Consider the following 19,278-nt stretch of genomic DNA (forward strand, 5'->3'; position numbering starts at 1 on the left):
GTCAACACCTTCTCCTTGGCAAGATGAAAAAATAGTTCCCCGCCGGGCAGAAAGTCAAGCACAAGGTACAAGCATTTCTTCGTCTCAAAGGCGTAATGGAGTGACACAATAAAGGGGTGACTGATCGTTTGTAGGATGTGTTTTTCTGCGGCAATATTTGAAAGCATATTGTGTTGCTGAATAAGTTCCTTCCCCATTTCTTTTATAGCATACACTTTGTCCGTGCTCTTTTCGCGAGCCACAAACACATTGCTGAATGAACCAGCCCCAATGGTAGCTTTAAGTTCAAAGTCATCCAGGGAAACTTTATGACGTCCCCCAGTATACAAAGTGACTGCATGAACGTCACCACTGCTTTGAACCGCCGTACTGGGCTGTTCCCTATTTTTTGGTTTCACCTTCGACATCTCCCTTACCCACGCTTCCCTCTGCTCCTCTGTGTCAGCAGTAAGCGTGAACGTCTTGGAGAGGTGGTCCCCCTCAATTGTCCATGATCTAGGGTCCTTTGGGTTCTCGACGAGGCGAGTGTTGGTAAGATCGATGGTGCCCGTTGGAGAAACGTGGGGTCCAGAGGGACGCCTCTTCCAGTAGCACAACACAGGGCCACGGAGCTCAAAATAGCGGGTCTGGTTCTTTTTGTAGAATTTCCCACCCGTCTTCTGAAGATAGCCCGAGTATTCAACGGACATCTGTCCTGTTACCTGCTGTTTGTTGTTTTTTATTTTTTCTGCTGCTGTTGTTGTTACTGATGTTGGTGTTGGTGTTGAGTGTATTTGCCAATGCTGATTATATTGTTTTTTTGAAAAATAAACTGGACTCGCCGGTTTCGCAGCACACACACACACACACAGAGCGCCGAACTTCTAATTTATTCTTTTTTCGTTGTTTTGCCGTCCTTCTGATTTCTTCCCGAATTTCTTGACGCTCATCAAAATAAAATAAAAATAAAAATTTGAAAAGAAACACACACGCAGTACATACGCAGATGGCATAAAAAGTATATACATAAAAGAAACGGGGTTTCTCACATGCTATCATCAATAGCAACGAGGAAAAGAGGGAGGAGTTTGGCATAATCTAGCATCCCTTTTTCGGATTTACGCACCCCCCGCAGATATTCCCAGATTTACGCCCCCGTCACGTGCAGTCTCCAAGAATGCAACCCAAAGAACAAAATACCACCGAAGAGTTCGCATTTTGTTTGCGTCAAGCTTCGCAAGCTCTGCGTGGGGCGGTGGTCCGAGATTCGATCTCCAATTAGCCTGAAGCAAAGAACAGGCACCAGCAGCACTGCTTGCCGCATCAGCGGCTACGTTGTGTTCACTCCTGTCGGCCCGAATGCGTTGTCTTTTACGCCAGCATTCCCATGCCTTTTTATTTAGATGAGCAGAATGCCACCGAGTTGCAATGGCTTCATATTGAAAATAGCGATTCAGTTCGCCGTCCGTGTTGCGGGTTTCCTCGAGTGATAAAAGAGCAACCTGGATCTCCAGCGGCAAGGCATCGTACTGTAAATTCGGTTGTTTTTTCCTCGACTTGTCCGTTGGAACATTTTGCGCGGTGGACAATTCACCGTTCGCGCTGTCAGGCAATCGTGAAGTGCGCAGTGCCGACCGAGCCAGACGCCGTTTTTCAGCTCGTCTTTGCATACGCTCTAAAAAGGTGCAGTGAAGCATCTGAGAAACATGTCTCGTCAAGTTTGACGTGCGTTTTTCACTGCAATCCCTGTGAAGCAAACTCTTCTCCTTCTGTTCGTACCTGTCAATTGGATGATCAATTGGTTTTTGCACCGCCATCCCAGTACCCTCAGTAGCATTTGCCCCACTGAATGTTTGCCGTTCCTTTCGCTGTGACACTAAGGCTGCGGCATGCAGCACGGGTGCTCTGGGCACGGTGGGACCTCGCCGCCGTACGCGACTAGTGCCTTTCCTTTCATTGCTTTTCCCCGGCATTTTGAGCACACTCTTCACGACTGCCATCTCTTCAGGAGATAGGGGCTCATATCCGTCTGCCGTGGAGACGCGGTTTTCGGTTTGTGAAGTTACCGCGCCCGAAACTTCCTGGTGGGAGAGCCGCAGGTGATAAGGGGATGCCCGCTCATGACCCACAATGCGCTCAAGCCACGCGTTCTGTACCTCCTGAACAGCCACATCCACATCATTTGCCAGGCCAAAAACCCTCACGGGGTCCTCCATTGAGGTGTCAGTTACCCCAACGGCCGCGTGTTCTATGAAATCATCGATAGCCGCGGTGGGGAGAGATGCTCTTGCGGCATCACTCAGGCAGGGCAGTGGAGCAGCCGTTTCTCGGAAGCTCCAGAGGCCGGACATTCAGCACCCTACAAGAAAAAAAACTCTGCCCTCCCTTGTGTGTACTTTTTTTTTGAAGGAAATTACAATAAACATCCGAAATACAGCTGTAGAAGTCATTGTAAACGTTACAACAACTGGAAGAAAAAACCCTTCGGAAGATGATTCGTCTTTGCTCATCACGCCCAAAGATATTTGAGAAGCGGTTAAGAAAAGAGGTTGACGTTTTTTTCATTCATTGCAAACTATAAAATGTGAAGAAAGGCGTCAGGTGGCCCTCTCCGTGGGTTCCTAATGTGGCTTGCCCCCGTGCAGCCGATAAATTCGCTTCATTCCCATCCACTTCCCTCCCTTCATGCGTAATTGGTTTAGGCTAGGTCTTCCTTATGGCGCATTTGACGATAATTCCGTCTTTTTCTTCTTGAATACTTTCGAGCATTTATTTATTTATGAGCGTTTCCCCAATTTCCTGAATCATTTTATTGTTTTTTTTTTTGTTTTTGTTTTTGTTTTTTCTTTTTTTTTTTTTTTTTTTTTTTTTTTGGGAGAGGCAAAAGGAGGAAGGCCATTGCATGGCGTCTGCCACCACTTTTCATCCGGTGCAGGCAAGAACAACCTTTTGAGCGCGAGGCCGATCCTTCACAGTGCCAAGAAACTCCTCCAGAAACTCCTTCGGGACGTCCTTCAAGAAGCCCTCGCGCTCGCTGGACATGCGCTGCTCCGCCAGGGTCATAAGCTTCTCGTCATTCGCACGATCGCGTACCTGACAATCCTCCGCGGAGGTGCAAATGACCCTGACGCACTTCAATAGCTCACGTGGCGATGCAGCCGAGACGCTCTCCTCCAGCCGTTGGGGGAGAATAACCTTTACGCTCTCCCCCGGCTCCCCATTTTCAGAATTTGCGCTGTGCGCATTTTCTAGCGCTATACGAGCCCTCGTCAAATCTCCAAGAAAACGGGAATAAATATCCATTCTGGTCTCCTTTGTTACTTCCTCTTCATCGGGCAGGTCGGCCTCCTCCCGATCCTCACGTGGAGGCCGCCTACCAATGCAGTAATCACCAAGCAACAGTAAAAGCGCCTTTGCTGGGGCCTTTTGCTCCGCCAAAGCCTCGGCCAATGCCGCACACCGACGGAATGTGTAGCGGTGGTAACGCATGTCTTTGGTCACCGCTTCCAACATAACCTCCATAATAGAAGGTGGCACGTCCACTCCGCAGCGGCAAGACTGGTGCATGATCCATGTCGCACTTGAAGCGTCGACATGTGGAGCCACCTTTTGCAGGCGCGTCCAAAGCACGCTAACCAATTCATCAAGTTTACGACTGAGGTTTTCCCCAGGCGGCTTCTCCAGATTACGATACCCCGCCACAGATTCCAGAATCTCCCCAACTTGCTCGTCTGTATGGAAACCTACCGTGTCTATTGCACGCTGAATGAGTTGGAGACTCGGCTCCTCAGGAACAAATAGATGTGGTGCGGCCTTCAGTAATGTGATGACTTCGCGAGAGTGCATATTATCAACACCAGAAACAGCCTTGGATAAAACGGCATTGGTCAACTCTTGCCACGTGGTCTCATCGCTCTTGCGGAGAGGGGAGCTCACCAAAACCCCGGCCAGCGTAGAGAGTTGTGGTGCGGGCATCTGTGGAACACAAGACGACAATTGTCGTAGCATAGATTCCTGCAAAGAGGCGTTCGAAAATATCTTGTTCCGCTGAAACGCCTGCAATATCATCACCAACTCCACAGGACTCATCTGCGTAAAGACAGACTGCACAGCTGGAGTCACCTCCTGCAACAGGATGATATCACTATCTACCGCCGAAAGTGTACCAAGTGCATTAGCAAAAAGAGCCAAATTTTGTGGGGAAAGAGCTGCAATATTCTGACGCATCCATTGGATAGCCTGTTTGATCCCCTCCGAATGGGGATAACTGTGAAAAGTCGCGGCGCAGTTGAGAAGCAATGTTACGGTCTTTTCGTCCTGCGTTGAGGGATCAACGCGTGCACGACGAATTGCACGACGAGCTTCCCGTTGAATGTCGCGTCTATCCCTTCCAGACTTGGCGTGTTTGTACTGTCGCTTTAACTCAAAAAGGTTCTTAGCCGCCTGCTCATCAAATGGTCCTTCCAAGGGTCTCTCTTCAACACCACCTTCACCTTGATTACGGCCCTCACGGGTTGAATTTCCGCCTCGGGAATACCTCTCACGACCACCCCGACCACCGTAGTCACGTCTGCCGCCACCACGTTGACCGCCATAGTCGCCCTGGTTGCCCTGATCACCGTAGTCACGTCTGCCGCCACCACGTTGACCGCCATAGTCGCCCTGGTTGCCCTGATCACCGTAGTCACGTCTGCCGCCACCACGTTGACCGCCATAGTCGCCCTGGTTGCCCTGATCACCGTAGTCACGTCTGCCGCCACCACGTTGACCGCCACGGTCGCCCTGGTTGCCCTGATCACCGTAGTCACGTCTGCCGCCACCACGTTGACCGCCATAGTCGCCCTGGTTGCCCTGATCACCGTAGTCACGTCTGCCGCCACCACGTTGACCGCCACGGTCGCCCTGGTTGCCCTGATCACCGTAGTCACGTCTGCCGCCACCACGTTGACCGCCATAGTCGCCCTGGTTGCCCTGATCACCGTAGTCACGTCTGCCGCCACCACGTTGACCGCCATAGTCTCCCTGGTTGCCCTGAACACCGTAGTCACGTCTGCCGCCACCACGTTGACCGCCACGGTCGCCCTGGTTGCCCTGATCACCGTAGTCACGTCTGCCGCCACCACGTTGACCGCCATAGTCGCCCTGGTTGCCCTGATCACCGTAGTCACGTCTGCCGCCACCACGTTGACCGCCATAGTCGCCCTGGTTGCCCTGAACACCGTAGTCACGTCTGCCGCCACCACGTTGACCGCCACGGTCGCCCTGGTTGCCCTGAACACCGTAGTCACGTCTGCCGCCACCACGTTGACCGCCACGGTCGCCCTGGTTGCCCTGATCACCGTAGTCACGTCTGCCGCCACCACGTTGACCGCCATAGTCGCCCTGGTTGCCCTGATCACCGTAGTCACGTCTGCCGCCACCACGTTGACCGCCACGGTCGCCCTGGTTGCCCTGATCACCGTAGTCACGCCTGCCGCCACCACGCTGACCGCCCCACTGGCCACGCTGAAATACACATTGTGTGGTACAGATGGCCCTTTGAGGGCCACGGCATCCCCACGATGCCACTCTCGATACCCAGTGCCGCATCATTGTGTCACTTCACAAGTCCTGAGCCTTTTCTACAGTGCTGTCAATTCCTGACCCTCACCTCCCTCAAAAAGAGAAAAAAAGGAGATAAACAAGGAAGGAAGACATGCCGTATTTCCTCAATAGTCCAAGGAAAAAAAGAGTTTAAAATGCAGCCATAACGCATATAGGCGACCACCTCTCAATCTATGCTAGTCCAGTTCTGCAAGGGAAAAAGCCTCTATTCTTATCTGTCCCCGAACAGACGACCACGGTGTTTTTCCCACCCAGGAATCACACGGGTTGCCAGATTCATCTAGTATTGATACACTTTCTCATGGATTCTCTGCCTTCTGGCTTTCACCTTCCTCAGCTTGCAGTTTTTCTTCCCCTTCACTTACTGCGCCCCCATTACGATCGCTTCCGCCAGCTATCACTGATTGCAGGTATCGTTTGTGAAACTCGATGCGGTCACCATCTGTCGTTGGACGCTCCTTCAGCAATGCCAAAATCCACTCATTAAGAAATTCACAGACGTTCTTTTCTCGCACATACCTATTGTCCTCTACTTTCTTCTTATGGGATTCATCATACACTGAGGTCTCTTTCCCGTCTGCAATCTTCTGCACCAACTCTAAACAGAAGACTGCTATGTCGTTAGGGTGCTCTCTGAGAACAGAGCTGGATATCAGCTCAAAGAAATCCACGGAATTTCCCTGGCGCAAGTAACTCTTCGCTTCATCAATGGATTGTTCGTTTTTCGCCCATTCCGGGACGCTCATGGTTGCGGGCTTAAGTGTGTTGTAAATGCTTTGAAGTTATATTATACAGAAACAACGAGAATTAAAGACAAAAAAAAAAAGTCGGGAGAAAGAAATAAAAAGAGAAAAAAAAAAAAAGACGGTGGAAATACAAAGAAAAAACAAACAAAAAAAAAGAAAAGGCCTAAACAGAAAAAAAAAATAAAACAAAATTCGCTTCATTTTTGATAGTTGGTTGGTTTGGTTTGGAGAGAAGAGTCATATAAAACAAATTTTTTTATACTTCTCTTTGGCATACGTTTCGTCCTTCCTTCTCTCACATTCAATCAAACACACACACACTCCCTCTCCCTCCATTACCCTTTATTTTCGCGTTTGCGCAAGTGAGAAATTACATGTTTTCCCCTTTGCCTGCGTTCCCCGTTTTTCCTCCTTAGCCCAGACAAAACACCGAAAGCCCATAAAAACACGGAAAAGCAGCGTTTAAAAAAAAAAAAAGGGGGGGGGAAAAGAAAGGCTGTAAAAGCACGTCTCAATGATCTTTCTCCTGGTCACCTTGTCTTCTTCCAACACCATTTTTTCGGTGGTTCCCACGTCTTCTACCACCACGTCCCCCGCCGCGTCCAGGCAACTCACCAGGAGACCTCTTTCCTTCGTTTTGTTGGCGAACAAACTCCGCCTGTTGCCAATTAAGATTACCCAAACGACGGTTGCCGTGGTACGTCTTTGGGTCCGGATCATCCCACAAGTCCTCAGCGGATAAAGGACGGGATGCACAGTTATCTATTTCTTGTGCTCGTGAAGCGTACGGATCCGCGTGATGTGTGCCTGCACCTTGTCCTTCTTGGGTTTCCAACTGAGTTGGGCGTCTTTCAAAGCTGCTGTTGCCCCCACGGCGACGATTGCGTCGTCGACGGCCTGCACCATCCCCCTTACTGTCGCCTCTCACGTGGTGCTCTTGGTTGCTCCACTGATTGCGCTGTGCACGCCCTTCCTGTCGAATCAGTTCCTGTGGAACGGTGTAGAAGTGTGGAACATTCTCGTCGAACTGCGCGGGAGGGCTAGGAAACATCGTGTTCTCAGCTCGGGTAACTCGAGGTCCAGGCGTTTGCGACATTGGTACAGGAGAAAAAAATGGTGGAGAACACATCTTTGCCTGAGGACTGCTTGACATCTTGCGAAAAAGTATCTTGGAAAGATGAACGGCCTCCCCATAGACACGTTGCGATGAGGAATATAAATTAACAATTTTTTCAAGAACTTCTTCAATGCCTTCGTTGATAATGGCCTCAGCAACTTGATTATTTTCCCAGCATAGGTACGTCAGAGCCTTAATCCCGTGTACAAGAAGCTTGTCCGTCGTGATGTGTGAGCGCATTGCACTCACAATCAGTGGTATGGCACCAGACTCTGCCAGGAGCTTACGGTTATTCTCCGAGTTGAAAGCAAACTGGGATATAGCCCGGCAGGTAGATTTCTGTAACAATGGACTTTGATAATGCACACGCATGGCCTTCAAAATCTCGGGGATGGCCACAACAGCAACCTTCTCTTTGATTTCAGTGTTCCATGCCAAGGTTCCTAAGACGGAACAACCTAACTCCAACATGCGTAGACGCTCAAAATTTGCCATTGCATGAATGACACATGCGACACCATCAAGGTCATAAATTTGCTTTTGGGCCACCGCATTGTCAAATGCCAATGCACTTAGGCCGCCGCATGCATTCAACTGTACTTTGGGAGCATTTACATAAGTTTTCATGGCTATCAGGAGAGCTTCCACGCCATTTTGTTCTGTTACAGCCTTATTAAGCTTTGCATGTTCGTAGGCGAGGTGGGCCAAGGCATTACATGACTCTTGCTGGACCACTTGATTACCACGAAAATTCCGCATCGCCGCCAAAACACATTCCACGACATTTAGTTCAAATAGTTTGTCCTTGTATGCAGGCGAAACCAAAGAAAGAGTAACAATGGCACGGCACGTTTCTTCCTGCACTTCGCTCACGTGCTCATGGCGTCGCATGGCTGCAACAACTTGTTCGGGAGCCATATCAAGGTCTTCAAACGGAGCCGTGCCAATATTTGCAATCGCACGCGATGCATGCTCTTGTACCTCGTAGTTATGCAAATGATTTCTCATGGCATCAATAATCACACCGTAACCTTTGTTTCGGGCAATATTTGCCGAGTTCTCCTCACTATTCCAGGAAAGGTATGAAAGTGCCACGCAACCGTGCATTTGTACTCGATCATAGGATGGGTGCTGTGCCATACCCCTAATGATTAATGGAATGACTCCACTTTCGCACATTGCATCGCGGTAGTTCTCACAATTAAAGGCAACCTGTGCTAAAGCTCGACATGTGTTTTTCACAAGACCAGGACTTGTATAGTGTTCCTCGAGGGCCTTCATAATCAACTCCACCCCATTTGACCGAACGACGTCTGCCTTTAAATCACTGTTCCAGCACATCGTCCCAATTGCCAGAGCTGCGTTTTCTTGCACCCGTGCACTCTTTCCGGAACGCATAGCATCCAAAATAAGTGCCACTCCATTCTCTTGAATAATGACCTGCTGACCCTGAAGGTTATTAAAAGTCAGGCCGCTGAGCGCAGCACACGCGGAAACAAGCAGGTCTTCATTATCAGGAAAATTTTGCATGGCCTTAAGCACCAAGAGGATCCCATCGGACTCCGTTATTTTTGACGTTATCGTCTCAGAGTCAAAAGAAAGATATGAAATCAAACTGCAGGCATTTTCTTGAATAGCTCCACTGGATTCATATTTACGCATTAGTTCTAATACACGATTTAGACAACCTGTAGAATAAATCAACTGCTTTTGTGTCTTGACATTCATCGCAACGCTGCAAAGAAAATGGAACGCCTCCAAAATTGTTGCCTCTGACTCCGTGGTTTTAAACAGCGTTGCAACAGCATCCCATTCAATATACGGGGAATTAGGGAAGTTACTAAAAACATGTAAAGCATGGCTGCATAAAAGATCCGAGTCCGCGTATCGTCCCATTGCCTCTGCAAGATACGAAATAACCTTTGAGTCAGATTCCAAAGAACTTGGAATACCTGAACTGGTCACATTTGCGGCGATTCGAGCAACATACCTTGTAGTTTCCTCATCCCCAATGTGTTCCCGCAGAACCTTTTCAAGGACTTCAACTCCATTGGCCTCAAGAAACTCCTTATTAGAGGAAACAAAACTATCAGGACATTCCATTACATATGATGTAAACTCTGCAAGAGCCCGACAAGCCATTTTACAAACAAGCAAATCTGAATGGTGTGCTAGAAGAGCACGAGCAAGTTGGGATATTCCATCGCCTATAGGATACAAATTAAAATGGGATAATAATGCACATGCGGCCAACACAAGTTGGTTGTTTTGTATGTTATCTTTTAACGCCCGAACGGCCACAGAGGGCGCACCACACTCAGAAAAAATAGAAACAGTGACTTCATCTGTGCAGTAATAATGTATAAGAGCACAAATCCAACAAACGGTTTCAATCCAAGTTGGGTGATGATTGGCAAATTCTACTAAGGCCTCAACCATGTGCTCGGTCTCATCGGGTGACACGGAGGCGGAGACACACGTCTGCAAGAGATAGCACATCGTTTGGGCCGAACTCGCCTCGGTGGAAGTGGGAAAACGCTTCATAAGCAGAGCAATACGGTCCTCCGCTGTTGGTGCTTGGGCGCACAGGATGGTGTACTCTGGCGAGCTGGCAGAGACAGGGTCGTGCTTCTGCCGCGGGGTACCGGAAATGATTTGGATAAAAAGATTGTCCATATGGTTTTTGGTTTTTTTATTATTTTTAATTGTTGAGCGTTCGCGTTTTTCTCAGTGATTCCCGCTTTGTTTTTTTTTTTTTTTTTTTTTTTTTTTTGGTTTTTTTTTAGTATTCTTGCGGTGGTTGTTGTTTGCTTGTTCTTATTTCCTTTTTAACTTTTCTTCTTTCCGTGTGTTCGTCTCTTTCGCCCCTGTTGCCGCCGTTGATGCTGCTCAGAAAAGACCCTAAGAGGAAATAGGAATTTGAATGTTGACGTACTAATGTGTTTTTTATTTTCAAACCTTTCATGTGTGTGTGCACATGTGATTTCAAAACAGTGAAGGCAACAGAGACAGAAAACAAGAGTAGAAGGAGTGGAAAAAAAAAGGGATTGGTAAATGTCAAGAAGAGAGTAACAAAGGACGCTGCAAGCACGCGCAGTTAAACCACCCAATCCACCCAAACAGCAACACACAACAAAGTAGAAAAAAAGGTAACAATCAAAAAGGCGAAATTCATGAATCCATAATGTGCAAATGAGGCGGTTCATGCCCCTCTGGAGAGACTGGAAGAGGCCCGCGGGGAAATAATTCGGGTGATAAGTGTTCGCCTTGGAGAAGGTGACTGCTCGCCGCTATGAGACACCTTGCCCGTTCAAACCTAGAATTGCGCTTGGCCTTCAATTCATAATGAAGCACAATTTCGTCAATTAGCGCGTTCCATGAACCACATCGATCTCCAACGTCTATGATTCCCCCGTGTGGCAACAAAGCACAACGCGTAGGTAAGCCCCGCAGACGATGGAGAGTCCTATTATAAGCCCAGTCAAAGTCAATAGGGAGAGGCGGAAAGAATCCCTTCTTAATCGCCACAAACATATCGCTTACATAAAAAATACGCGAGTAGGAATGATAAAGACACACCATATGAGACGTGTGACCAGGACACTTGATCGCCACCCAATCGTGGAATCCCAGTGGAAGAGGGGTTCCATCGTCCAAGCGTAACGCCCCCACAGGCATTTGCCAATATGGGCCCAACAATCCCTTAGAAAACAAAAAAGAGCCCTCACGTACTTTACGACCCAATCGAGCAGCCACAAGTTGAGATAAATGAGCCTCATAAATTTGCGCAATCCGCCCCTTCACGCCACGATAGCACTTCTCCATCCCACTTGGGCATGCAACCGGAATGCCACAGCGCTCATACCCTTTAGATGCCCCTGCATGATCAATGTGGGAATGTGTAGATACAACCAAACGCAGCCTCTCTGAGATCCGCTGCTTTTTGAACTTCCCGGCGTCCATCACCTCTTCCACATAAAATCGAACGCGTTCCAAATCACTGGGAAACCCACTGTCAAGAAGGAGTAACTTCCCCTGCTCTGGGTACTCGACAAGGTATAGGGCCGAGATATACCCTGGGATACAATGTATTTTCATTGGCCCACCGTCAACCGTGCGAGTCAAAACGAAGCTAGCTGATATCTCATTGCCTGATCCGCGGAATCGAGCAGGCGATCCAATGTACGTGAAAAAAAAGACACGACAACGCTGCATGCCTGCCAATGAACAGAAGAAAACAAAAACAAAAATAAAAATAAAAAAATGGAAAAGGAATAGAAAGAAAGGGGCACAGCTATACAGAACAAGCAAAAAATGAAAAACATTCCCGTCATCCCAGTCACGCACACTGACAAGTTCGACCGCGGAACATCCTTGAAAAATCCTTTAAATGACCCATCCCCCTCATTTTATTCTTTTTTACTTTTGATGCTCCTCGTAAAAATCCCACCTCGAACATAACCAAGTTTTTTTTTTTTTTTTTTTTTACTTCATCTTCTTGTTGATAAGAGGATTTCCTACCACTGCTGGAATCATCATTAAAAATACGAAACAAAAAAAAAAAAAGAAGAAAAAAACACTCTCACGGTCGCCTCTCAGAAATTACTAAGTGCTTTTTCAACAAACGGCGTCTCATCAACAAGCAATTCCTTCGCCAGCCTTAGAGCACGATCCTTTGTCAGAAGGGCGGCAACAATAGCAAGTCCAAATGCAATAGCCGTGCCTGGCCCCTTGCTTGTCAAACACTTTCCGCACCGAACCACGGGATCTGTGGACCAATGCACATGTGAGGGAATCTTTTCCTTCATCGCAGGGTAGCAAGTAACCGTCTTCACACCCTCCAGCATCCCCATTGGGGCCAAGGCCGAAACGGGGGAGGCACAAATGGCACCATACCACTTCCCCTGTGAACGCATTTCCTCCAAAATTTGCTTGAGATGCGCATTTTTGCCAAGATGATCAGCCCCTGGGAGTCCACCAGGTAGGAACACACCGTCGTACGCAGCGGCCGACTCGTCCTTCAGGAGCGAGTCGGTAGTTATTTTCAGCCCCCTGGACAGAATAAGGTTTTGACTCTCCATGACGGAAGCCACGGTCACCTGAATTTCCGCTCGGCGCAAGATGTCGGTAATGCAGGTCAGCTCAATTTCCTCTGTGCCATCGGCCGCAGGAACAAGCACTTTCTTCGTCATAGTTTTTCTTTTGGTTTGCTGTTTTTGAATTTGTTGTAATGCTGTAGAATTATTATTAGTATTATTATTTTCCACTCTATGTGTTGTGGCGGTAATCCATGCAGCAACAGCAGCAAAAAAGAAAAAAAGCAAAGAAAAACGTATTGAAATAATAGAATGGGGAGATGGTGGTAGATAATGGAAAAGAAGAGACAGAGTCTCACACAAACACATTCTGTCATGACGCAAAATCCAACGTGTCTTCACTTCCATTATTGGACTCAAGGAGCTGTCAAATGCTCCGCCGACAGTACAACAGAGATATTACCCCCAACGGGAAGTGCGCATACGCAAAAAGAGGGGCCGTCAGCGGAACTCGAATCAAGGGGTAGTACATGCCCCAGAACATGTACCAAATCGCCCAATTTGATGTATCTTTTGGCAAAGGACGCCAGTGTAGCCCCATAACAGCGCACCTGTACGGTAACTGGCCTTGATGAAGGCAAAAAGGGCACATTGTACTGCACCAAAAAACGAGCATGTGGTCCATTTTCATCGACAGAGGTGACATTAGTCTCTTCGATAGAACCCTCTCCGCCGTGCATTTTTGCCACCGAGAGAACTTTTCCAACCAAGGTTACTACTGCAACGGTTCCCGGAGAGTTCAATTGGGGAAGTGCAGAAAGCCTTCGTGACGAATCCCCCGCGGGGGTGAAGTGCTGTGGAGATTTCTCCTGTATCAACTCCGCACTGGAAAGATGCAGTGCCGCAGGAGGTGAGACAACATAGCGGGCATGGCGCCGCACCTCTCCTTTCTTCGCTTCCTCCGCCTGGGACAACGCGGCCTGATCTCTGGCCTCCTGCACTAGCCGTTGAAGGTGTTGTTGCTTGGAAAGCTCTGCAAGAATATCGGCTTCTTCTGCAGTGGCAGTTTCTACTGGAGTGGCCGTCGTACCGCCGCCATTCATTTTTTTGGAGGATGTCGATGTCTCCATTTTCAACTGATTATTTCGTTGCGTTATGTCGCACGCGTCCAGCTCGGAGAAGATATCATGGAGGAGGGAATCACTATTGAAGCGCTGGGCAACGCCCGCAAAAAACAACCTCCAGGGAAGTAACCTGCGCATGCACTGGACACATGCAAAAAAAAAAAACCAGCGTAAGAAAGAGGAAACAGTGACCCCAACAAGTTCAAATGAGAAGGCCACGCCATCAACTTCCTGTGGCTTCCACAAAAATGGGGCAGCACGTAAAAAAATGCGAAGCAAAACGTGCCCACACCCTATCTCAAAAGAAAAAAAAAATCGATAATGTAGAAAAAAAAGCAAAGCGCTTCAAGGTACCCTTCCTTCAAACTCCATCGGTACATCCTTGTCGACCTCCCATGCGCATTGTTTCATCCAGCGGTTAATCACCCGCAGCTTTTCATTCACATAAGCAAGTTCATTTTTCCTTACTTCAAGGTCACGATAGGCATGCTTTAATTCCTTTACAGAATTGTAGTCACACATGGAAACGTCCAACTGCCTCTTCAATTTATCGTTAGTCTTTTTCAGTTGAAAGTGTTCACTTCCCAAAGATAAGGCTTTCCGCTTCGCATTGTCGGAAAAATCCCCCGTGGATTCCACTCTATCCTCAAAACCCTTATCGTGACCCTCATTATCCTCCCTCTGAAAAGGATTTGCACTCAAATCGCTCTGATATGCCGACTCCGCCTCGCACACCAGACGCTCAAATAGGCGCTGCTTGTTTTTCCACACCTCAAGCTCATCGCGCAATTCCTGGAGGCTTCCAGCGCAGTTTTCAACAGTTTTCTTCGAATCCCTTTCTACTGCCATGCACGCCTCCTGAAATTGGATATCTCGTTGGCGCCGAAGATGCACCTGGTCAAAACCAAAGCGACTCAAGCCAGACCAAATTGTACAAAGACACGAGTCACAGCGGTCAATTGCCACCTTTGCGGAAGGGAAAAAAATTTGTGGGTGATTTGTGTCGGCTTCACCGTCTTCCGAATCAAAGGAGTCGCTGTCATTACTTGTCTTCTCTAAATCTTCCCACACACTATTGCTGTTCACGGCAACACTAATTTTTCCAAGTTTGTGAAGCGAAAGACGAGAACATGCAGCAAGGCACTCCATAGTTTCTTCTGCTTTCTTGAGTAGTGCGCACTTTTCCTTCAAATTCTCCACTTTCTTCGTGATAATCAAGTACTCCTCAAAAAATGGATCACACTCCGCCTTGTTGGAACCGTTCGACGCTATTTGTATGCTATCGTTTCTTTCCTTTATGTCAATATCCTGCTGCATCAATCCAATTTGCATATTCATCCCGTGGAGTATCTGTTGGAGTTCATTATGGTGGTTGTTCAGCTTCTGCAGAGTTTGCTTGACATCGCTTTCAAACAATTCAGTACGATGAATAGCTTCAGAAATTTGTGATAACTGCTTCGATACACGCTCAGCCTCCAAAACTCCACGCTCTAGCCATTCCAGAATATTTCTCTTCTCTTCCTTAACCTGCTCAATCTCGCTAAGCATTTTCTGCATTGTCTCCGACTTGTTGAGTAAAACTGGTGACTGCTGGGAACGGTACTGTAAGAGCTCTTTTTCGGCTGCTTGGCGCTTGGCAGTCTCTGTACATACTTTTTGTTCGAGATCCGTCACCCTACTGTTCAATGCCTTGCGACCAGAACAAATTACCATCACGCACCCTAGCTGTGGAACAAGTTTATACACTAAAAAAAAAAGAGAAAAGAAAAAAGAAAAAAAAAACAGCAAAACACTGAGTGTTTTTGAGAGAGAAAAAAAATTTGGTAACAGAGAGAATGTGACTTGGACTATCTCGGACACATAAATACACATTGATAAGAGTGCAAAAGACGCTTTCATTTGGGAAGCAACCCTGCCTTGACGTAGTCCAATCTTTGCTTCTTTGTTAACATCTGCTCGTCGATAAGGTCCATGCGAGGTTTTGTTAGTGTGTTCAGCTCCTTCCCTATGTTCCACCTTGATGGACTACTAAGCTCAAACACAGAGGGAAAGGACTTTACCCTCACCGTTGACCCGCTTGTGGCGTGCTGCAAGGTGTACACTTGCAGTTTCGATACGAAAAACTTTCCGGTCCAATCGCCTGTTATGTAGTTCTCCTCTGGCAAAAAATATGTCTGACTCTTTGCCGTCATAAAGCTCCAAAAGTACGGCGCGCTTAAGTTCATCGCGTGAGTATTTTTGATGTGTGGCCGGCGAAGAAAGGGAAACTTCCGCTGCCCGCGGCGAGCCAAATAGAAGCCAAACGCGGACTTTGCCATTTTTAAAAAGCGCTTCTGGTTGTTGACAAAAACACCAGCTACCATTGCGGTGCTTGGCGCCACATGAAGTGTGGCAGGACAACAGCGGCGAAGCATGCTTCTTCTCTGTGTATTCTCATTCACCTTCCCACCACCAAGTCGTTTAAATTAAATAAAAATAAAAGGAAAACACCAATATTCTTTTTTTTTTGTTGATGTCGTCGTTGTTTTTTCTCAAATTTGTTGTAATCCACCAAATCGATAAATAAATAAATAAATAAAATTGGCGATAACAGTAAAAACAAAATGCCCTCCCAAGCATCCATTTCCAGATGTTTTTGCCTCCCAAAAACCAGGGGTGGAAAGACAACAAAACAATAAGGAAAAAAGATGGAACATACATCCTCCTATGGTTCAGCTTCTAATTCCAAAAATGGCTTCCCATAGACACATACGCACACGCACAAGCACCATGGAAGCAGCTTGGTGAGGCGGTAGAAGCATAAATACACCATATACCTTTATAAGAAAAAAGACTCCCACTCCCCACTCCCCGTTCCCAAATATATATTTATATTTCAAAATAGAGGCATCATACAGAAATAAAAAAACTTAGGGAAAAAGCTTTGTCACGATAAGGCTTAAAATATGTTTGCGATAAGTGTTTCTGCATTTAAAACGAGTTTTTGAGACGTTTATTCCTTCCTTCAACGCATAAACGATAATAACTAAAAAAAAGAAGACTTCCCTCAATTCATTGCTTTTCACTCATTCCACTTTTTCTCTCAGCTTTAACGGCAAGTTAATGATGGCATCCTCAATCTCGTTTGCCTTCGGATCACTGAGATTTTGTGTGATCTGCTTCTGCGCCGCAATGACCTTGGGTTCAGCTCTGTAGCGACTCAAAATGGTTGCCTGCCCAGTCAAAAAGCTTTCTCTCTTTAAAGAGGCTCCAGTAAGCAAAACCTCCTGATATTTTACCCTCACACCACGGAAATTCCGCTTGCACAGAGAAGTTAACTCGTAGTGCACAGCATCGATAACTGCGGCAGATGCAGCAATCGCCTCCTCGCTATTGGTGTGGCGCCCAGTTATACAAATGTACAGGTATTGACCTTCTTGTTTCATAATGCCGCGAAGAGGAATATCTGTTTTTGTCGTAGCATCCTTCACTCCTTTGGAACCAAAAGCACCATACTTCAAACGGCTTTTCCCGAATACCAAAAAGGACGCGTCTACCCAGTTCATAACCAAGTGTCGTGGATCCTTCGAAGGTAAATGTGAAAAGGGAACCAGCCTCGTTTGGAGAGAAGAAAAAAGAGTCGGTGGATTTGCGTTGAGTTTATATTGTCTTGCAACACCGTCTCCATTGCAAGAGATCATGTACGATAGATAGTAAATCAAACAATCAGACATGCGCGCCGAGAAATGAGATGGGGAAATCACGGCAACTTCGGCTCCCAGAGGCAATCCCAAGCCCATGACACAATATAACTCTTGTACAGTTTTTAAGTCATTACCCACTTGTGGCAGCAACTTTGCGTTGACAATCTGAGTAACATCACCTGTCACAATACCCTGACCCCATGTGGTCTGGCAACGGCTTAACGCAGAGTAATCAAAGAACATAACTTCGCGATCTTTGAGGAAAGGCGTTCCATTTGGCACCCTTGTTAGAGAGTTTGGGCACATGAATAACGAGTAATTCACAAGTAGGTTGTTCGGATCCAAGACGACAACTCCATCGTGTGGAAGCGGTTTAGAATCACCAAGACGTGGCAAATACTTGGGTTCAATAATGGCGTTAGGAAGAGCAATAATAACCCCACGGGAAAAAAGTTCACGAACCACGTAGTTTTCAGTAAAAACACCATAGCTCGTCTTTGAGTCCAGACATAAGTGGTCGGAAATTAAGGACCTAAGTTCTTTTTCTTGCATTGCCCATCGAACCTTCCTCTCACGAAGCAAACAGGTAAGAAGGGTCACAATGCCTTGTCGCAAACGTTGTTGTGCTTGTAGAAGATGTGAAGTTTTTTCAGCTGAGCTTTCCAATAATTCGTCTCCAAGCATATAAGTTAGGTGAGATGCGGTGTCCTTTGATGATGGCAAAAGACTGCTTGGACGATTGGAGTACAGTTGAGAAACAATAGTTCCCAAAAAGTTGTTCAATTCTTTAAAATTCCTTGGTCCCTGGTCCTTTTTTGTGCTCAAAACTGACCAGTCTTTTGTGCTCACAGCAAAGTTGCCAATACAGACAAGACCTCGATTATCCTCGCCACGCAACCGAAAAAAAGTGTCACCAAGTAAAACAGCAATTCTGTTAATGTGTATTAATACTGCTGAATCTCGAGCATCTTTGAGAGAATCTTTTCTGGTACCAATCAAGCAAAATCCGATCTTGACTGCATCTCCACCGATATCCTTCGAGTATGCTCGATGACATGCAGCATGAAGAAGTGTGAGGTGTTTTTCCAGGTCCTGCTTCACCTCCTCAACCGGTTTTGTAAGGTCGTAAACCAAACAATATACCACACCCTTCGAGGGCAAAAAATAGGGGGGAATACCACGCCAAAAAACAGAATCGCTTGGAAGATCCAATAAGTCAATGTAAACTTTGGCGGGATCAACGACACCACTCTTAGAGCTTTTCGAGATGCCAATGGAATTTAAGAACCCACCTGACTGTTGTTGTTGAGGGGCATCCAAATCGCGAAACTGAACATATGTCTTATACCAGTCGTTTCTTGAACAATAAGCATCATCCACAGAAATAGAAGTAAAAGTTGGATGAACTGTTGGCGTAAGAACCTCCGGCGTGTTCCGAATCATTGGAGGAGAAGAAGTTGCAAGACACTTTACAACGCTAGATTTGCCTCCATTGGGAGCACCAATAAAAAAGAATCGGTACTTCAGCATACGTCTATACTCGTCAAGATCAGTAGTCAGTGAGGCAAGAATGGATTTGTGCGTGTTTTGTATTGCCTGAGTTCCTGGAAAATACGGAATCTTTAACACACTCTTTATAAATGCCGGAATTCCCTCACTGTCTCCAAAAACGTCAGCTTCTTTATCATCCTCATCGTCATCCTCCTCCACTTGATGACGGGATAGGGCCAATTCAGCCTTCATTGAAAATACTTCTTCCTCAAGATGCTTCTTAGTTTGTTTTAGCATTTCATTTTCATTTTTTAGTTGACGAACTTGCGCGGGGTTTAGCCTGTCATTACCTCTCGCCTCTTCGGTTTCCTTTTCCCTCGTCATGGCATCCTTTTCGGTACGAACATAGGCCAATTCTGCCCGCAATTCTCTAATTGTATTCATCAGATCTTGAATCCGTTTATTGGCATCTCCTGGAATCACTGAGGAAAGGGATTT

The 19,278-nt window shown here is 46.8% G+C and overlaps 11 protein-coding genes across 11 annotated transcripts, besides 12 other annotated features; all 11 read right to left on the bottom strand.

The window, feature by feature from the left end:
- Positions 1-689, bottom strand: Tc00.1047053507927.4 (rac serine-threonine kinase, putative; the record flags this gene model as incomplete). The annotated part of the gene is made up of 1 exon (XM_804452.1): positions 1-689. A coding segment is annotated over one exon (689 nt), but the record flags the coding sequence as incomplete, so codon positions are not given.
- Positions 1-19,278: a sequence feature (heterozygous, Esmeraldo-like haplotype).
- Positions 709-766: a microsatellite.
- Positions 931-954: a sequence feature (AT_rich).
- Tc00.1047053507927.10 (hypothetical protein, conserved) lies at positions 1,098-2,330 on the bottom strand (the record flags this gene model as incomplete). The annotated part of the gene is made up of 1 exon (XM_804442.1): positions 1,098-2,330. The coding sequence occupies one exon, from the start codon at positions 2,328-2,330 to the stop codon at positions 1,098-1,100; it is 1,233 nt and encodes a 410-aa protein (XP_809535.1).
- Positions 2,787-2,852: a microsatellite.
- On the bottom strand, positions 2,902-5,571 carry Tc00.1047053507927.20 (mitochondrial oligo_U binding protein TBRGG1, putative; the record flags this gene model as incomplete). The annotated part of the gene is made up of 1 exon (XM_804443.1): positions 2,902-5,571. The coding sequence occupies one exon, from the start codon at positions 5,569-5,571 to the stop codon at positions 2,902-2,904; it is 2,670 nt and encodes an 889-aa protein (XP_809536.1).
- Positions 5,883-6,329, bottom strand: Tc00.1047053507927.30 (hypothetical protein, conserved; the record flags this gene model as incomplete). The annotated part of the gene is made up of 1 exon (XM_804444.1): positions 5,883-6,329. The coding sequence occupies one exon, from the start codon at positions 6,327-6,329 to the stop codon at positions 5,883-5,885; it is 447 nt and encodes a 148-aa protein (XP_809537.1).
- Positions 6,418-6,520: a sequence feature (A-rich).
- On the bottom strand, positions 6,841-10,122 carry Tc00.1047053507927.40 (hypothetical protein, conserved; the record flags this gene model as incomplete). Its single annotated transcript, XM_804445.1, has 1 exon — positions 6,841-10,122. The coding sequence occupies one exon, from the start codon at positions 10,120-10,122 to the stop codon at positions 6,841-6,843; it is 3,282 nt and encodes a 1,093-aa protein (XP_809538.1).
- Positions 10,188-10,230: a microsatellite.
- On the bottom strand, positions 10,618-11,661 carry Tc00.1047053507927.50 (metallo-beta-lactamase superfamily, putative; the record flags this gene model as incomplete). Its single annotated transcript, XM_804446.1, has 1 exon — positions 10,618-11,661. One exon carries the CDS (start codon positions 11,659-11,661, stop codon positions 10,618-10,620), a length of 1,044 nt encoding a protein of 347 aa, XP_809539.1.
- Positions 11,681-11,708: a microsatellite.
- Positions 11,913-11,933: a microsatellite.
- Positions 11,987-12,023: a sequence feature (A-rich).
- Tc00.1047053507927.60 (hypothetical protein, conserved) lies at positions 12,042-12,638 on the bottom strand (the record flags this gene model as incomplete). The annotated part of the gene is made up of 1 exon (XM_804447.1): positions 12,042-12,638. The coding sequence occupies one exon, from the start codon at positions 12,636-12,638 to the stop codon at positions 12,042-12,044; it is 597 nt and encodes a 198-aa protein (XP_809540.1).
- Positions 12,899-13,744, bottom strand: Tc00.1047053507927.70 (hypothetical protein, conserved; the record flags this gene model as incomplete). Its single annotated transcript, XM_804448.1, has 1 exon — positions 12,899-13,744. One exon carries the CDS (start codon positions 13,742-13,744, stop codon positions 12,899-12,901), a length of 846 nt encoding a protein of 281 aa, XP_809541.1.
- Tc00.1047053507927.80 (uncharacterized protein) lies at positions 13,952-15,478 on the bottom strand (the record flags this gene model as incomplete). The annotated part of the gene is made up of 1 exon (XM_804449.1): positions 13,952-15,478. The coding sequence occupies one exon, from the start codon at positions 15,476-15,478 to the stop codon at positions 13,952-13,954; it is 1,527 nt and encodes a 508-aa protein (XP_809542.1).
- Positions 15,354-15,388: a microsatellite.
- Tc00.1047053507927.90 (hypothetical protein, conserved) lies at positions 15,502-16,020 on the bottom strand (the record flags this gene model as incomplete). Its single annotated transcript, XM_804450.1, has 1 exon — positions 15,502-16,020. One exon carries the CDS (start codon positions 16,018-16,020, stop codon positions 15,502-15,504), a length of 519 nt encoding a protein of 172 aa, XP_809543.1.
- Positions 16,066-16,087: a sequence feature (AT_rich).
- Positions 16,165-16,185: a microsatellite.
- On the bottom strand, positions 16,672-19,224 carry Tc00.1047053507927.100 (uncharacterized protein; the record flags this gene model as incomplete). Its single annotated transcript, XM_804451.1, has 1 exon — positions 16,672-19,224. One exon carries the CDS (start codon positions 19,222-19,224, stop codon positions 16,672-16,674), a length of 2,553 nt encoding a protein of 850 aa, XP_809544.1.

Source organism: Trypanosoma cruzi, genomic scaffold, assembly GCF_000209065.1.
Source record: "Trypanosoma cruzi strain CL Brener 1047053516553 genomic scaffold, whole genome shotgun sequence".
NCBI classification, from domain to species: domain Eukaryota; phylum Euglenozoa; class Kinetoplastea; order Trypanosomatida; family Trypanosomatidae; genus Trypanosoma; species Trypanosoma cruzi.